The 16,815-nt window shown below is 38.8% G+C and overlaps 1 protein-coding gene and 1 long non-coding RNA gene across 2 annotated transcripts; both read right to left on the reverse strand.

Moving 5' to 3' along the window:
* Positions 1-2,524: 2,524 nt before the first annotated feature.
* Positions 2,525-7,280, reverse strand: LOC125567936 (neuropilin-2-like). The gene is made up of 7 exons (XM_048728986.1): positions 7,253-7,280; positions 7,046-7,203; positions 6,408-6,548; positions 5,790-5,931; positions 4,892-5,165; positions 3,247-3,291; positions 2,525-3,141 (listed from the first exon to the last, which is right to left on the reverse strand). Exons 1-7 carry the CDS (start codon positions 7,278-7,280, stop codon positions 2,961-2,963), a joined length of 969 nt encoding a protein of 322 aa, XP_048584943.1. The 3' UTR covers positions 2,525-2,960.
* Positions 7,281-7,720: 440 nt separating this feature from the next.
* On the reverse strand, positions 7,721-9,634 carry LOC116616249. Its single transcript, XR_007312023.1, has 3 exons — positions 9,437-9,634; positions 8,565-8,645; positions 7,721-7,765 (listed from the first exon to the last, which is right to left on the reverse strand). It is a non-coding gene; the product is annotated as an uncharacterized LOC116616249 (long non-coding RNA).
* Between the last annotated feature and the right edge of the window lie 7,181 nt (positions 9,635-16,815).

Below are 16,815 nucleotides of genomic sequence, written 5' to 3' on the forward strand. Positions count from 1 at the left end.
TGGTGTGATCTGGTGACTCGAGTTTAGGTGAGTTGAAGTGAAGTGATTAAGGTAATGTAATAGGTGAGTTGAGTTGAAGTAGGTTAAGGTAATGCAATAGGTGAGTTGAGGTGAAGTAGGTTAAGCTAATGTAATAGGTGAGTTGAAATGAAGTAGGTTAAGGTAATGTAATGGGTATGTTGAGGTGAAGTAGGTTGAGGTAATGTAATAGGTGAGTTGAGGTGAAGTAGGTTAAGGTAATGCAATAGGTGAGTTGAGGTGAAGTAGGTTAAGGTAATGGAATAGGTAAGTTGAGGTGAAGTAGATTCAGGTATGTTGAGATAAATTAGTTAAGGTAATGTAATTGGTGAGTTAAAGTGAAGTAGGTTAAGCTAATGTAATAGGTGAGTTAAAATGAAGTAGGTTAAGGTAATGTAATGGGCATGTTGAGGTGAAGTAGGTTGAGGTAATGCAACATGTGAGGTGAGGTGAAGTAGGTTAAGGTAATGTAATAGGTGAGTTGAGGTGAAGTAGGTTAAGCTAATGTAATAGGTGAGTTAAAATGAAGTGGGTTAAGGTAATGTAATGGGCATGTTGAGGTGAAGTAGGTTAAGGTAATGCAATATGTGAGGTGAGGTGAAGTAGGTTAAGGTAATGTAATAGGTGAGTTGAGGTGAAGTAGGTTAAGCTAATGTAATAGGTGAGTTCAAATGAAGTGGGTTAAGGTAATGTAATGGGCATGTTGAGGTGAAGTAGGTTAAGGTAATGCAATATGTGAGGTGAGGTGAAGTAGGTTAAGGTAATGTAATAGGTGAGTTGAGGTGAAGTAGGTTAAGCTAATGTAATAGGTGAGTTCAAATGAAGTGGGTTAAGGTAATGTAATGGGCATGTTGAGGTGAAGTAGGTTAAGGTAATGCAATATGTGAGGTGAGGTGAAGTAGGTTACGGTAATGTAATAGGTGAGTTGAGGTGAAGTAGGTTAAGCTAATGTAATAGGTGAGTTCAAATGAAGTAGGTTAAGGTAATGCAATAGGTGAGGTGAGGTGAAGTAGATTCAGGTATGTAGAGATAAATTAGTTAAGGTAATGTAATGCGTGAGTTGAAGTGAAGTAGTTAAGGTAATGGAATGGGCATGTTGAGGTGAAGTAGGTTGAGGTAATGCAATAGGTGAGTTGAGGTGAAGTAGGTTAAGGTAATGTAATATGTGAGTTGAGGTGAAGTAGGTTAAGGTAATGTAATAGGTGAGTTGAGGTGAAGCAGGTTAAGGTAATGTAATAGGTGAGTTGAGGTGAAGTAGGTTAAGGTAATGCAATAGGTGAGTTGAGGTGAAGTAGGTTAAGGTAATGCAATAGGTGAGTTGAGGTGAAGTAGGTTAAGGTAATGCAATAGGTGAGTTGAGGTGAAGTAGGTTAAGGTAATGTAATAGGTGAGTTAAGGTGAAGTAGGTTAAGGTTATGCAATAGGTGAGTTGAGGTGAAGTAGGTTAAGGTAATGTAATAGGTGAGTTGAGGTGAAGTAGGTTAAGGTAATGCAATAGGTGAGTTGAGGTGAAGTAGGTTAAGGTAATGTAATAGGTGAGTTAAAATGAAGTGGGTTAAGGTAATGTAATGGGTATGTTGAGGTGAAGTAGGTTAAGGTAATGTAATAGGTGAGTTGAGGTGAAGTAGGTTAAGGTAATGCAATAGGTGAGCTGAGGTGAAGTAGGTTAAGGTAATGCAATAGGTGAGTTGAGGTGAAGTAGATTCAGGTATGTTGAGGTAAATTAGTTAAGGTAATGTAATAGGTGAGTTGAGGTGAAGTAGGTTGAGGTAATGCAATATGTGAGGTGAGGTGAAGTAGGTTAAGGTAATGTAATAGGTGAGTTGAGGTGAAGTAGGTTGAGGTAATGCAATATGTGAGGTGAGGTGAAGTAGGTTAAGGTAATGTAATTTGTGAGTTGAGGTGAAGTAGGTTAAGGTAATGTAAAAGGGGAGTTGAGGTGAAGTAGGTTAAGGTAATGCAATAGGTGAGTTGAGGTGAAGTAGGTTAAGGTAATGCAATAGGTGAGTTGAGGTGAAGTAGGTTAAGGTAATGCAATAGGTGAGTTGAGGTGAAGTAGGTTAAGGTAATGTAATAGGTGAGTTGAGGTGAAGTAGGTTAAGGTAATGTAATAGGTGAGTTGAGGTGAAGTAGGTTAAGGTAATGTAATAGGTGAGTTGAGGTGAAGTAGGTTAAGGTAATGCAATAGGTGAGTTGAGGTGAAGTAGGTTAAGGTAATGTAATAGGTGAGTTAAAATGAAGTGGGTTAAGGTAATGTAATGGGTATGTTGAGGTGAAGTAGGTTAAGGTAATGTAATAGGTGAGTTGAGGTGAAGTAGGTTAAGGTAATGCAATAGGTGAGTTGAGGTGAAGTAGGTTAAGGTAATGCAATAGGTGAGTTGAGGTGAAGTAGATTCAGGTATGTTGAGGTAAATTAGTTAAGGTAATGTAATAGGTGAGTTGAGGTGAAGTAGGTTGAGGTAATGCAATATGTGAGGTGAGGTGAAGTAGGTTAAGGTAATGTAATAGGTGAGTTGAGGTGAAGTAGGTTGAGGTAATGCAATATGTGAGGTGAGGTGAAGTAGGTTAAGGTAATGTAATTTGTGAGTTGAGGTGAAGTAGGTTAAGGTAATGTAAAAGGGGAGTTGAGGTGAAGTAGGTTAAGGTAATGTATTAGGTGAGTTGAGGTGAAGTAGGTTGAGGAAATGTAATAGGTGAGTTGAGGTGGAGTAGGTTGAGGTAATGTAATATGTTAGAGATGAGGGGATGTATGTGTGAGGTAAGTGGCGGTATGGCGAGGTATGTAATATGTGAGAGATGAGGAGATGTATATGTAAAGTGAGGTGAGTTGGGGTGAGGTGATGTAAAGTGAATAGTGTTACGGTAATAAAAACACTGCTTCACAAAATTCTGGAGTTGAGAATGAGGTAGGTAGGTTGGGTAAATTAAACTAAAAGTAACGCTTAGATAATGTGAGGAAAGTTTGGTATGGGAAATGGACCGAAGAACAAAGTAACAGATGTACGAACCGTTTGTGCTCTTGACTCGCGGTAATGTTTCCATTCTATACCGTCTAGACTGTAGTCCAAGTAATATCGTTTTACCCAAGCTCCCCGATAGTGGCGTTCGGTAACATTACACAAGCTTCAAGAAACAAATCGGGAATGAAGTATCGTTATTAGAGAACAGAATGGCCTCGTTCTTTATGATATAAGAAAAACATTTTTATCATAAGAATAATATTAATACCTTGAATTGTCTGCACTTGGCAAACTACCGGTCACGTTTTCACTGCTGAAATACAAATAAATTCATGTAATCTTATTTGCTACATGCGATAAAAAAAGTACCATGGGAGCAGCCCGTATTTGCAAAAATTGTCTTAATAAAAATAGTATTTGGGAGAGTGCTGGCAGATGTTGTGAAAATGTTGCGCTCCCTGCCCCTCCCAGTCGGCTACCCCTGCACCGTGTTTGGAGGCACTTATAGAGGTTCTGTACAGGGCCCGAAATGATCCCGGGATTCGAAACGATCCCAGGACCCGAAATGATCCCCAAAAGTACCCCAACTGATTCCGGTTCCCGAAACGATACCGAGAAGTCCCCGAAATCAACCCCAAGGAATTGCGTTAATGGACTCTAAAGGAAAGTAGAAGAAATCATTTGCAATTCTTAAAGCATCATTAAGGGTTTCCAGTCACTCTATTTCTAAAAAACTTAAAACAGAGTCAAACAAATACACAACTTTTGATTTCTACTGAAAGCATAAACATATAGCCTTTAAATCTATATTCATTTGACAACCAAACGTGTATTTCACCACGAAATCCATGTTCACTTGAGCGAATATTTACCGACACATTTTATGCAGCAGGTTTGGCCGATTTTCCGAATTCCGAGAAAAGGTCAAACTGAGTACTGCACTCGAAAAACCCTTTTATTACCGTTGTAGCTTTTGTTGAAATCAATATTATGTGAGTTTTTAATTTCCTTATGTTTTCTCGAATCTATTGTAGTCGTGCGTACAACCTGCGCGATCTCATGATGGGTCTTATTCACCGAATACAAACAAACATGCAAACAAATTACATTAAAACATTTCGCTTACAACAAAAGAAGCACGCGTTATCTTGAGGCTTTCGTTTATTGCTTATTATGTAAAATAATATCGATGCCTGGTTCAAATTACTATCACGGGAATTCCCGCGCAGTCGCATTAATTTCCTGATAGTAACACAAACAACGCTAAAATGTTTCACATGTCCTTAAAGCTGAAAGCTAAATCATCCACTTTTCTTTTGTTTGTCCATTACTGCAATTCCTTGGGGTTTATTTCAGGACTCCTGGGGATCGTTTCGGCTCCCGGGATCAGTTGGGGAACATTTGGGGTTCATTTCGGGGACTCCTGGGGATCGTTTCGGGTCACGGTATCGTTTCGGGTCCTGGGATTATTTCGGGTCCTGTACAGTTCTTTGCCGTTTTTCTTTTCTTTTATGGTGAGCCTAGTGCAGCGGGGCCATCGATTAATTTTTAGTGGGTTTTATCATCAGTAAGATGGCATGCTAAATTCTTCATTCCTTCATTTATTAAGTTTTGTCGAAAATTTGGCTTGTAATCTTACCATCTTATCTAGATTATGTTTGTTTCATAGTTAGTGATAATTAATTTTGCGGTTGTATAAGAAAATAATGAGAACGCTGTTATGGCAAGTTTTTTTCTTCGTTTTTCTTTTCCCGCTCTTTGAAAATTTAGAGCGAGAGAGAGCCGAATAAGCCGTGCACATATCATATAAAAAAAATAAAGCCTATATAACTTTTTAAACACTTATGCTATGACCAAATTGTGATACGAGTCCAGTAACTTTAATTCTCGTCTCCTTATCGACAACATTATACCTGCAGTTAACCTCCCTGATAGTATCCAAATGGTAAACATCCGGGAATGGATTCCCCTGGGTCTCAACTGCCGACACTTCCCGCACTTCGCCGAGGTCGATTCGCAGATATTGCTGGTTGTTTGGAAGCGACATATTGGCGCACCATGAGCCGTTTCCATTGAGATTATTGAGTCGCCCGCGATACGCCTCAAAGCCAGGCCCTCTTGCGGAAGAGCTTGACATATTGAGGTCTGGAATCCTGCCATCTTCCACACCGAATTTGTCACTGCAAGCTAATCGTTTCATTTTTAAAGTAAAAATATTCTTATGATAATAAAATAACACACAAACAACGGCCTTTTCCAGGATCAGGCTATTTTTGACGCACGAATTAGCTAATCAGATGGCAGAGCGGAAAATAGGGATCCAAAATGGCGGCCAAGGAGGGGGAAAAGCTTGCTTTTCAATGTCCAACTACAACATCAAAAACCTTTTAATTTCTCATTGAGTGTTCAATCGTTGTGAGAAAGGATAAGATCTTTTGGTGGCGGCTTTTTCACAAGGTTCGTTACTTACTATCCACTAGAGGCTATTTTTCTTGCTAATTATACGTTAGAGGAAAATACCACTGGGTTTCCGAGAATGGCGAAAACTCCTATTCCTGCATTTTCCTGAGGCCTTCAAAAGGAATTTATATTTTCTCCCAAATCTATTATTTCTGCATTTAAGTTTTACTTAAAAGTAAAAGACCGTCCTCTCACTGAACCACACAATAAAAAAATTGTGTTACCACTGCAAGGACAAATAGAGAAGTGGTCAGTTAAGTGCTATTCAAATAAATTAAAAACTGTCGGGCATTAGTCAATTGAGGACCTTTCCCGACTGTCGGGCATATAGCCACCATGAGAGACTCTTACCAGAACATCCATACACTTCCACCCTCATGCAAGGATTCCCTTCTGACCTCCAGGGCCAGAATCGGACGAGTCGTGCACGTACTGGGGCTGTCAGATTAGTGCGCACCGCGTGAAGGGAGGACCCGTTGTTTCCTGAAAAATGCTGCAAAAAACACAAGATAGTAGATTCTTTAGACAAGCGGAAATGGCGCAGAAACGTATCTCAATCAAATTATGGCAAAATTTAAGATAAGAATGAACGTGTCTCCACGCATTGATACAAAAAATGTGTTCTACGGTTTTCCATAAAGCTCAGCGCTTGCTTGCCAAAAGTTTGCTAATTTTTAGCTAATTAGCAAATTTGCTAAAAATACAGCCGACACGAAGTACCGTAGGGCATTGGAAAGCAGTGAATGATGTTGCTTATTGGAGTTTGCACACAGAGGTCAATTCGAGGGGGATGAAATATTTTACGGGCTTCACTGAGTGCGAAATTATAATTGCAAAATGAGCAAATCAAGAGATTATGAAAATGAAATTTGCTCATGAACGCCCTCAATGTTCCCCTTTGTGCTTCTTCATACACCTAGCTGAAAAACATTGTATTTTAAGGTTATTCGTGATAAAAAGTGAACCTACTTTTATTTTGCTGTCTTCCATATATTGCCACCATTCGGTTTCGTCTAAACTAAACGTAAGAACATATTCGAGCACTTTCCAACCGTTGGGTGCACCTTGAGTTGCTACACCTGTGACAAGGTTGATGGCAGGAAGGTCAACCTAAAACGGATACCAATAGTATTTACTGATGTTTGTAATTCTGTATCTTCGCCACTACCACCACCACCATCATCATCATCATCGTCATCATCATCATCACCATCACGAGCACCACCACCAACAACAACGACTTCACCGTCACCACCACCATCATCATCATCATAATTATTATTATCATCATCATCATTATCAGAGGCAGCAGCAACAGCAGCACATCATCATCATAGCCAGTGTAGTCGTTATCATCTTCATCGACATCATAATCACCATCATCATAAACACCATCATCATAATCACCACCACCTGTCGTCGTAATCATAATTATTAAATAGTAACAACACAAACTCAACATTCACAACAGCCAAAGCAGGGAGCGTCACACGCGGCGACAACAAAAGGTAATAAAGACAACATCGATATACTTTTTAATTTTTATGGAGCTGCCATTATCGGTTGTTAAGTTGTGTAAAGAATAGTAAACCATTAATTCGTAGCACCTGCAAGTAGCCCTCGAGGCTGCCTATATGTGTGCACCATGCACCTGGACTAGACGAAGCTTTGTCCAGGGCGCCCTTATCAGGCGAGCCCCCATACTCTGCGGAATTTGATTTTAGAACAGCATCACCTCTCGACACTCCTAGAGGCTCGTCACAAGCTGAAAAAGCATAGAAATAATGTCTGGACTGGAATCTAGAAATCGTTACTTGACACGTTACTGAGTAAGACAGGCATCCGGATGTTTATCCTTTTTTTAACAGGGGAAAGAAAGCAACAAAAAATTTACATAAAAAAAGATAATAAAATGATTAACTACAAGGAGATGTTTACAAAATAACAACATAATTCTGGAGGAAGGGTATCATTACAAAAGCACATAAAGAAATTGTAGGAAGGCGTTGGTTTTTGGTGAGCAGATTTATATGGTGCAACAAGTTTCTGTGTTCCGTGGTTTCTGTCCTTGGTAGCCGTTTTGTAGGTTGCATTAGACCAATGTGGTACTCATATCGTCCTCCGATAGTCTTCGGCCATGGCACGGCAAAATCCTTTAATGTCTGGTCTTCAAAAGATATCTAATTAAAGCAATAGTAGCTCAAAGCGGTCTCCTTTGTAAGAAGGATTTAGAAGTATTGTTGTTGTACGTAGAATACATAGTTTTTTCTATAAAGTTTTTTGTTAGTTGATTTTTACTTACGATTTGCAGCCGGCGCACTTGTTATCTAGAAATAAAAATAAAATCGCAATAAGTTTGTTTCCTACATTATTTTGGACTGGCTTTAATAACTAAACATATTATTTTTGAAGCTGAAATATTAGCGGAGCTTTTATGGACTTTGTTTTAATTTTAAATATTTCATTGTGCTGCGGCTTTATGAACAAAAAGTTTGTTTACCAAACATAGATGTGCTAGATGGCTGTATTAAAATGTTCATGCATCGAGCTCTTTTTATGCTTATAAGCGAGCATCGAGATATTCTTTGATAAATTATTTTGCCGGAGCATGATGCAGAGATTAATAACAGAATTTGCTTGTTTTGTAATATCTCTTTGCGTCAATAGTTATTACTAGCAGTGAAGCCACGCAAAAGAAAAAGGAAGAAACGAGAGAACGAGAATATCCTTTTATCCGATGGTAATCATTCGGGCACTACAAGCGATCAACGCATCAAGGGCCGCGAGCATTAAAAACATTTTGCAAAGCACTGCAAGCTGTATTTGTATCCCGGAGAAACACTCGTGGGAGGTTTTTTGGTAAGGGGGCGTTTCACGTGAAAATATATCACAGGTTAGCAGGAGCTGCATAAACATATGTCATCTATTTGAAGAGCAAAAGACATCTTTCTTCCCTGTCTGGTGTTACAACGGCCTACACTTTACTTGTTTGAAATTCCTAAAGGGAATTTTAGCAACGTGGGTAGTGAAAAACCTCTTCCCTATTCCTTTGCTTGACAGGTTAATTTAGTATTACATATAGATATTGTCTTGCTACATGCATCCACCCCGACCCATTATACTCACCAAAACAAGCAAAACAATCAGCAAGATTTGCACCTTTTTCTCCATTGGCTGGTCCTCAAGAATGCCTAACAATACGCCCATCTGCGAGACATAAAACGCGTAATAAGAGAGAGAATTATAGCAAACTGTACATGCGAACTGCCAAACAACAGTAAAAAAAGTATTCTTTTTTATTATTATATCTTTGTTTTCTTCAAGTTTTTAAAGAACTAAATTTACATCTTTTAATGGTTTTTAATTATTGATTATGCTCAAGGAAAGGGATAAAATGAATGAAAGTCTATGCTGTACCTGTTTTGGCTAGTGGCGCTCACATATATTCAAGTTGAGTAGTTTTTAAACTAGTTTACTTGAGTATATGTGAGCATTCAAGTTAAGTAGTTTTTAAACTACTTTACTTGAATATATGTGAGCGCAACTAGCCCCATAACAGGTACGACGTTTTGAAAGTTAAAAGTATTCATTTTATCATTATTTTTTACTACTTTTAATGAAGTTTGAAATAAGAGCAATAAGATATAAAAATCTGATCAAATTCACGCTAGACGGCAGTGTTGGAAGAACTTAATAAAAATATCTATTTCCGATAAAAAAAAAAAATAATAATAAAGGAAGGGTAAATTGTGGTACAGATGACATAACGCCGTTTGGGCCTTAGATCACTGATAGTAACTAGTAATAACAAGGGCTTTTATTAGCCGTTAGTTTTACTGTTTAAACAGTCTAATTAAGTAAGTTAAATCTAAAAAATGTTCAGTGCGAACGAAAAAAAACCCAAATTATTTTGCTTATTTCTCTGTATAAAATATAGAATAAACTGATAAACTTTACCATCGATTAAATAAAAAGATTATCTACTTAACTTATATTACCTTTTGTTTAATGCATGTCTTTAGTTCTCCGTGTTCCAGAATTTCCAGAATTCCTACGAAATGGAAGCATATTTCTATTAAGCCACCGATACTAGATTATTTGCACGACCTAGTTGGGCGATATTGGTAATAACTCTTGAGGTCTTAAATCACCTGTCAGTGACTTTATATCAGAATAGACAACGGTTCGACTGACGTGTGAATAGAGCTACCCTATGGAGTACGCAACACTTATACGTACTACTGTATTCCTTGAGAACGCCGCAACAAAATAAACAACATACAAACATGCTTATTTAGAGTACAAACATGCTTACTAAAAATACAAACATACTTATACCATCATAATATTCAGCAAGTATTGGGAATCTAAAAAAATCTTTAAAAAAAATTATTATTTTATTGTTTTGAAAAGTTATTGTAGCACAAATTACAATATACAGTAAACAAACGCCTATAAGAACCTAGAAATTAAGAATCTACAGGCTGAAGTAAAAGGACCTATTTGTTGAGAACCTAATCAGCCTGGTGAGGAAAAATAACTCCTTTTTTAGAAAATAACTCAAATGTGGTTAACAAAATTTTGGTAAAACCTATAAAAATATGTAAAGACAATTTAGAACATGATTTACGGTTACAAACCGTAATTAAATACAATATGGGCTTATATGTTGTGTCCAGCATTGTCAGCAAGAAATTCAGCAAGAAATTGTCAGCATTGTCAGCAAGAATAGTGACTGTTAAAGTATGTTGTATATGAAAATATAAAGACCAATTAACAAAAACTGAATTAAAGATACCTCGATTTATAAGAATCTTCTTGAGAATTCTAGGTATAAGAATACGCGGGTGTAGTGCTTTATGGTAGTACCATACATAAAAGGGCATTTTGTATAATTGCTCTATACTGATAGAGAGGTTGGATTAAAGGGCGTGTAATTGGCATATTTTGGAAAGATCTTTAAAGTACTTATCACTTTGCATCAAGCTGTTTCTTGGAAAAGGATGTGACGTTTTTGTATGTTTTTATATGCTAATGAGATATTATTTTTATTTTGAAAAATAGACCCTGAATAATCACCCGCGACAGGCTGATTTTCATGAACATTATTTCATTTTATTTTCATTTCTATAGCTTCAAATATTTCAGGGAAAATTAAGATATTTAAAGAGTTCATGTATTATTAGGGATGCGATTCATTTCTATCATTATGATATCATGCAATATTAAATGGCAGGGGCAGTTTGAATTGTAGAATATTTTCTATATTTTCTATCAGGTGCGCAGAACTTGGCTAGGGTGTCTTGGGAATCTTTTTTGCTATAAGACATTTTTGCTTTGCTATTAGTATTTTGTATATTTATATGATGAAGGTAATTCCCTTGAAATACTTCTACAACCCAGAATTTTTTTAAACTTGGCATAAACAATATTGAAGTTAAGGGCTTTCAAAAAAATGTAATACAAAAATGGGGGTACCGACCTCGTTTTCACAACAGAGGGGCGTAGAGTTGCCGCGTTTTTACTGAACTCTTAGTTTTCAAAAAGAGTGACTATAGTCTTTAGAAAATTAACTTCTGTTTGTCGAGCTGCCAAAATCCGATCTCCTAAGCAATAATTTTCTAATGTTCAAAACAAATTAAATTTAAAGAGATCGCACTAAAAGACATTGTTTTTGCCAATATTCATTTTTACGCCAAGTCGGTTACCCCCATTTTTACGGCATTTTTACGGCTTTTAAGAGAAATAACAAAACTTCTACAACCCAACTTTTTTTCTTCTTTCAGTATATCATTTTTACGTTTGTATTTAACTATTTGAGCAAATAAAAAATGGGGGTAACCGACTTCATTTTTCTGTCTGTTTTAAGTAAAAAACGAGCGCCTTTTGCTGTGTTTTCTTGTACAACTGTGGCGCGCGCGCGCACTAAATACAGGACAATTCGAACAAACAGCGCGCGCCACTATGAGCAGAAGGGGTGCGCAGTGCAATTCAAGGGAATTACCTTAAGATTGGACATTACCCAAAATCGTTATATAATCCATTATTACTTTACCTACCAATCAGCATGGCGGGATATAAGTCACTCAGTGGCAGCCATATTGTTCCACATAACTAATAAAGGATGATTTACGAAGTTTGGAATTATAACGCATATGGAAGTTTTTAGGGGTTTTCAAGCGACTATGAGGAGTATAACAACATTATCTAAAATGTTAGATTATCGGAAACTTGTCTCGTCCAAGCTTGAAGATTCTTGAGAGAAGCATTAAACTAATGATAATACATAGATTTTGGCACTGCCTAAACGGATATAACACTTTTATACAAACTAACACATATTGAACAGCCAGAACGTGAAAGTATTAAAAATTATTAAAATACTAATAATATAACTTAATTTATTATATGGCTACGATGGTACGCGCGCTCTGATTGGCTGTTGAGTGGGCTGGAATCCTACCATCTTGCCCATGGGCAGTTTCGGATCTTTTCCGGCCGCGGTCTTTGTTTACAAATCCGATGGTTTGTAAATTTCACTGCCCCAGCAGGCTTCGCCTACGGTTTTGCTATTGTTATGCGCAAAGAGTCACGTGTCGCATTCATTAGTATAGCCGCTAGGTGATCGCGGGAACGCGCTCTCTTTCATCTCTACATCTTGTTTTGGTTTTCGTCTACTCAAAAAAAAATTTCGTTACATCGCCGTCTTTCGTACTATTTTTCTTATTGGCGCAGAAACTAAATCAACAAAAAAGAAAAACCAACAACAACAAAAACACAACAACTGGTTCATTCCTTAAAACCGTGAAGTTTTCATACCAAACATTCTGTTGTTGCCGTCGAAGGCTGAAAACTAAGCTTACTTTCTCATCGTTTGGGTCAACAGCACCCAGGCCCAGGTGCCCCCCACAACGGCGGAGAGTCCACTTTCGGTTCTCAATAGACGTTGTATTTTTGTAGACAAAATTATTAAGCATAAGCTAGATCACTTTGGTCACTCTTTCATCAATCCATAAGTCAGACTCTTTTGTAGCCAAATCCGACATACAATAAACGTCCCGTGGAGATACTGCCGAGGCATAAAACAAGTCTTTTTTGTTCTTTAGGGGGTGGTCAGATTTATAGACTGATAGTCGATAGATATATATTTTATTTTTTAGAACTTTGTAAATGGTTTACATCAGTTTTGGTTTAACAAAGACTACGAATGCTTTTCATTACATTACTATTAAGTCATAGGGCTTCCAATGCATAGGCTCTGAGGGAGGGCAAAGCAACATGTACACATAACGCCCTACTCGGGTCGCTTGACCTCTCACTTTTCACCCCTGGTCCCAGAAGCCTTTGCGACCTCAGTCCCAGTTCCGCCTGAATTCCTCGTCACTGAATACCAAGCCTTTGCAGCCCTCCGTTCAATCAAAGCAAAGAAATCTCCTGGCCCTGACCTGATTCCGTCCCGTATCTGGAAGGAATTTGCCTTCGAGTTGGCCCCTGTCATCGCCGACCTATATAACAGCTCTCTGATCGAAGGTAAAGTCCTTGAGCGCCCCAAGCACTCCATTGTGACTCCTGAGCCGAAGATCTCGCCCCCCAAAGAAGTCAAAGAGGATCTCAGACCAATAACACTGACGTCTCCATTAGCCAAGATCCATGAGGAGTTTACTCTGAAGTTGCTTAGAACTGATGTCTTAGATAAACTTGACTTTGAGCAGTTCTCAGTTAGTGGAAAAAGTACGACGCACGCCTTAGTGTACATGCTACATGTTATCTTAGCTGCACTTGACAGGGGTGGGAATTTCATTAGGATTTTCTTTGCTGATTTCAGCAAGGGGTTTAATTTGGTTGGTCACTACTCCTTGCTGAATGAGCTGCGCTTTCTAAATGTCCACCCTGTCTTAATTAGATGGTTATGCTCCTTCCTTAGTAACAGGCCACAAAATGTTAGAATTGGCAGCTCATTGTCTTCGCCCGTGCGCACTAGTGGGGGAATCCCCCAGGGGACCAAACTAGCTCCCATGCTATTCGTGATCTTAGTTAATCGGCTAGTTTCAAATTGGCCTACGCGACTGAAGTACCTAGACCGTCTTCGAAGTAGTACCACGTTGCAGTCCTAGCTATTTGCAACACGCCGTAAATGATGTTAGTTCCTTTGCTGAAAGTCGTGGTATGCGTTTAAATCCTAAGAAATGTAGGGAGCTAGAGATAAATTTCCTGCAGTATATTCCAGCTAGCCCGGTCCAATTGAACATTTGTGGAGCTCCTGTAAAGAAAGTGGACAGTTATAAGATTCTTGGGGTTCATTTAAGTAGCGACCTCATATGGAATGTGCATGTCGACTTTATCATTAAGAAGGCAAACAAACGCCTTTATGCGCTACGATCACTTAAGAAGGCTGGTGTCCAGCCCAATGATCTGGTGCGCATATACTGTTCACTAATTAGATCTGTCCTTGAATATGCCGCGCCCGTATGGGCTGGGCTTCTTGCCTATCTTTCAGACATGCTTGAAACAGTTCAGAGAAGGGCGATGCGCATCATCTTTCCGCAGGTCGAGTATATCACCGCCCTTCACAGCTCTGGACTCGGGTCCCTTGCTGAGCGCCGGGATCGCCTATGTCGCTCATTTGCGACCAAAGCTAGAACGTCTACTCCTCTGAGCCATGTTTTTCCTAGAGGCGATACAATAAGCCATGGCTACTCTCTGAGATCGGGTACACAGAGAACTGATACACTTCAAGGAAGGACCTCTAGGCTTAATGAGTTTGTAACCGTTCGTTACCAGTGATATTTATGGCAAATAACTTCGTCATGTGTTATGACCATACCACTGTAATTCAGTTTACCTGCGAAAGTGGTAGTTGAAATAAACTATTATTATTTATGTCATTTGTCGGTGAAAATATAATATTGGCTTTTCGGTCCTCGGACCAGAAGGTAGACACGTATAATATTGTTAAACAGATCGTTGCGCAGTTTATTGTATTGTTTGCAACGAAGGATAAAATGCACTTCATCTTCGATATCCTCATTTGGTAGGCAGGCAACATAGCCTTTGTTCGACTTTTTTATAGGGTCTTTCGTACCTGACTTTTTCTATTTCTATGTCGTGATTGCTTGCCCTCAGTTTTGTTAGTGTATTCGGTGAGAAATATTTTTTTATGTTTATAAGGTAGCATTCTAATTCATAATTCACATTAAAGTGGATGTTCTTAGCTTATTTTTTATTATTGTGTTTGCTATCATTGAAAATACTGCTTGACAAGCTTTGCAGTAACACGGTTGTGTCGTAAACGAGTATACACAAAACTAAACATTCCTGGTGAGGTGACCAGACAGTACTAAGCGTATTCAAGTTGAGGTCGGACAAGTATCTTGTATCCCTTGATCTCGACATATATTTCTGAATATATTTCATGAAACTTAATTATCTATTAGCTTTTCCTGTGATATTTTGGGTGTGTTTGCTTCAGTTTGCTCACATCAACACCAAAATATGGGTGACTGACAACAGATTAGTTTTCCACCCATTTAATAGGGGGACGGGATTTTTCTTCTTCGTGACAGGAAGGAACGTAATTTGTCTATGTTTGGATTCTGCCATTTGTTCGACCACTCGTAGAACTAAGACCGCTCCGCAGCTGGATGACATTATCTGAAGACCCGATCGTCAATTAAAGAAGGCTACCGTCAGGGAATAACCTCCGCTTTGAGGAGATCTCATCACCCATGTCATTAATATAAATTAGGGACATGTGGGGTCCCATTACAGTTCCTCATGGCACAACAGAGCGAGTCTTGACAGGTAAAGATGAAGCCCGACCCTGTGTTACTTAATTGTATATTTTGGCTAGTTTATCTTATCATCTAACTGCGGCTATTTCCTCTCATTTGGAAGGTGGAAGTTTTGACATAAATACTGTAGCTTGAATGTTTAGTTTTGTGTTTACTCGTTTACGACACAACCGTGTAACCCTTTTATATAAGTGTGGCAATTTCTTTTACTTCCCGTCCCTCTCAGACATTTATTTTTTATTCAAATTTTTTTTTCACTCTAACATGGGGGTGGGGGGTGGATATCCACCCAATCCACCCCCGCCCCCCTGTATCCGCCCCTGTTGTCTATTGAGAAACCACATTGAAGTCTCACTGGTGAGACATGTGGAGGGTAGGAATAGGGAGGAGGGGAAGACTATCAGTCTTAAGGTGTGAGGGAGAGGAGCACTTCTTCGGAGTTACAGAGCATACCGGGCTTTACATTCGGTGCCTAGATCGTAGTGAGAAATAGGTTTGATCACGCTAATCACGCTAATGGAATTATTGTTGGTCATGATTTTATTCATTAAAATGCATTGCCATTAACATCACTATTAACACATGGATCTGCCAACAGCTCAAGAATGGACACTTTACTATTTCTGGTCAGGAGCCAGAATCGTATATAGGGTGGACTGGTGCACTAGGGGACATGCGCACGTTATTCCATTCCGGACAACGAGACATGGACTTTGATTCATTCTCTCAACCTAACCCCCAGCTTGTGGATCTTTTGGAGACAATAGCATCTAATCTACAAACCACTATCATCAGGCCCGTAGCCAGGGGAAGGGGGGGTTCGGACGAACCCCCCTCAAGAACCCCCCGCTCAGAGCAAACAAAAATATATAACGTTTGGCTGGAGATATATCGTGCACATCAATATGTCTTTAAAATGACTATAATAATCTTTTCATAATAATTATCTTTATTATCGTTATGTGTTAAATAGTACCCTATTAATAACATGCCTAATGTAATAAGGCGAGGAGAGGGATATACCGGAAATTTGGTCCGCTAAAATGGAAAAAAACGAACCACCCCGCTCAAAATCCTGGCTACGGGCCTGATCATTACCATCAAAATCTAATCAATCGCCATGGGGACTTTTAGTCTTCCTCCCTCACTATGCAATGGGTCTGTGGTTTAATATGCCCTCCCACGGTTATAATATGATTTCATAGTTTGCGTCCAGTCATCAAAAAGGAAAGTCACCAAGTGCATGTGTGGCGTTACAAAAATTCTCCGCGGGAAATTGGAAATGGTCAGTACCACCTTGGTTCTGGACACTCAAAGATTTCAAAAGTATCAGTTCAGCTATTTATAATAATGTCATGTCACTGCAGATGTAGTCCCCATGGCGATAATGATTGATCACACTTTGATGGTAGTTGCAGATTAGATTCTACTGTCTCCAAAAACTCCCAAGCTTAGGGAGTAAAAAAGAGCTGTATCTCTCGGCACAGCACAATCGCGAGTGACCACATTCAAAAGGCATGTTTTCTATAAATGTGCACGTAGAGGGCCATGAGGAAAAAGCAGGTCGGTGCATGTTACAAATTTGC

Source organism: Nematostella vectensis, chromosome 6, assembly GCF_932526225.1.
Source record: "Nematostella vectensis chromosome 6, jaNemVect1.1, whole genome shotgun sequence".
NCBI classification, from domain to species: domain Eukaryota; kingdom Metazoa; phylum Cnidaria; class Anthozoa; order Actiniaria; family Edwardsiidae; genus Nematostella; species Nematostella vectensis.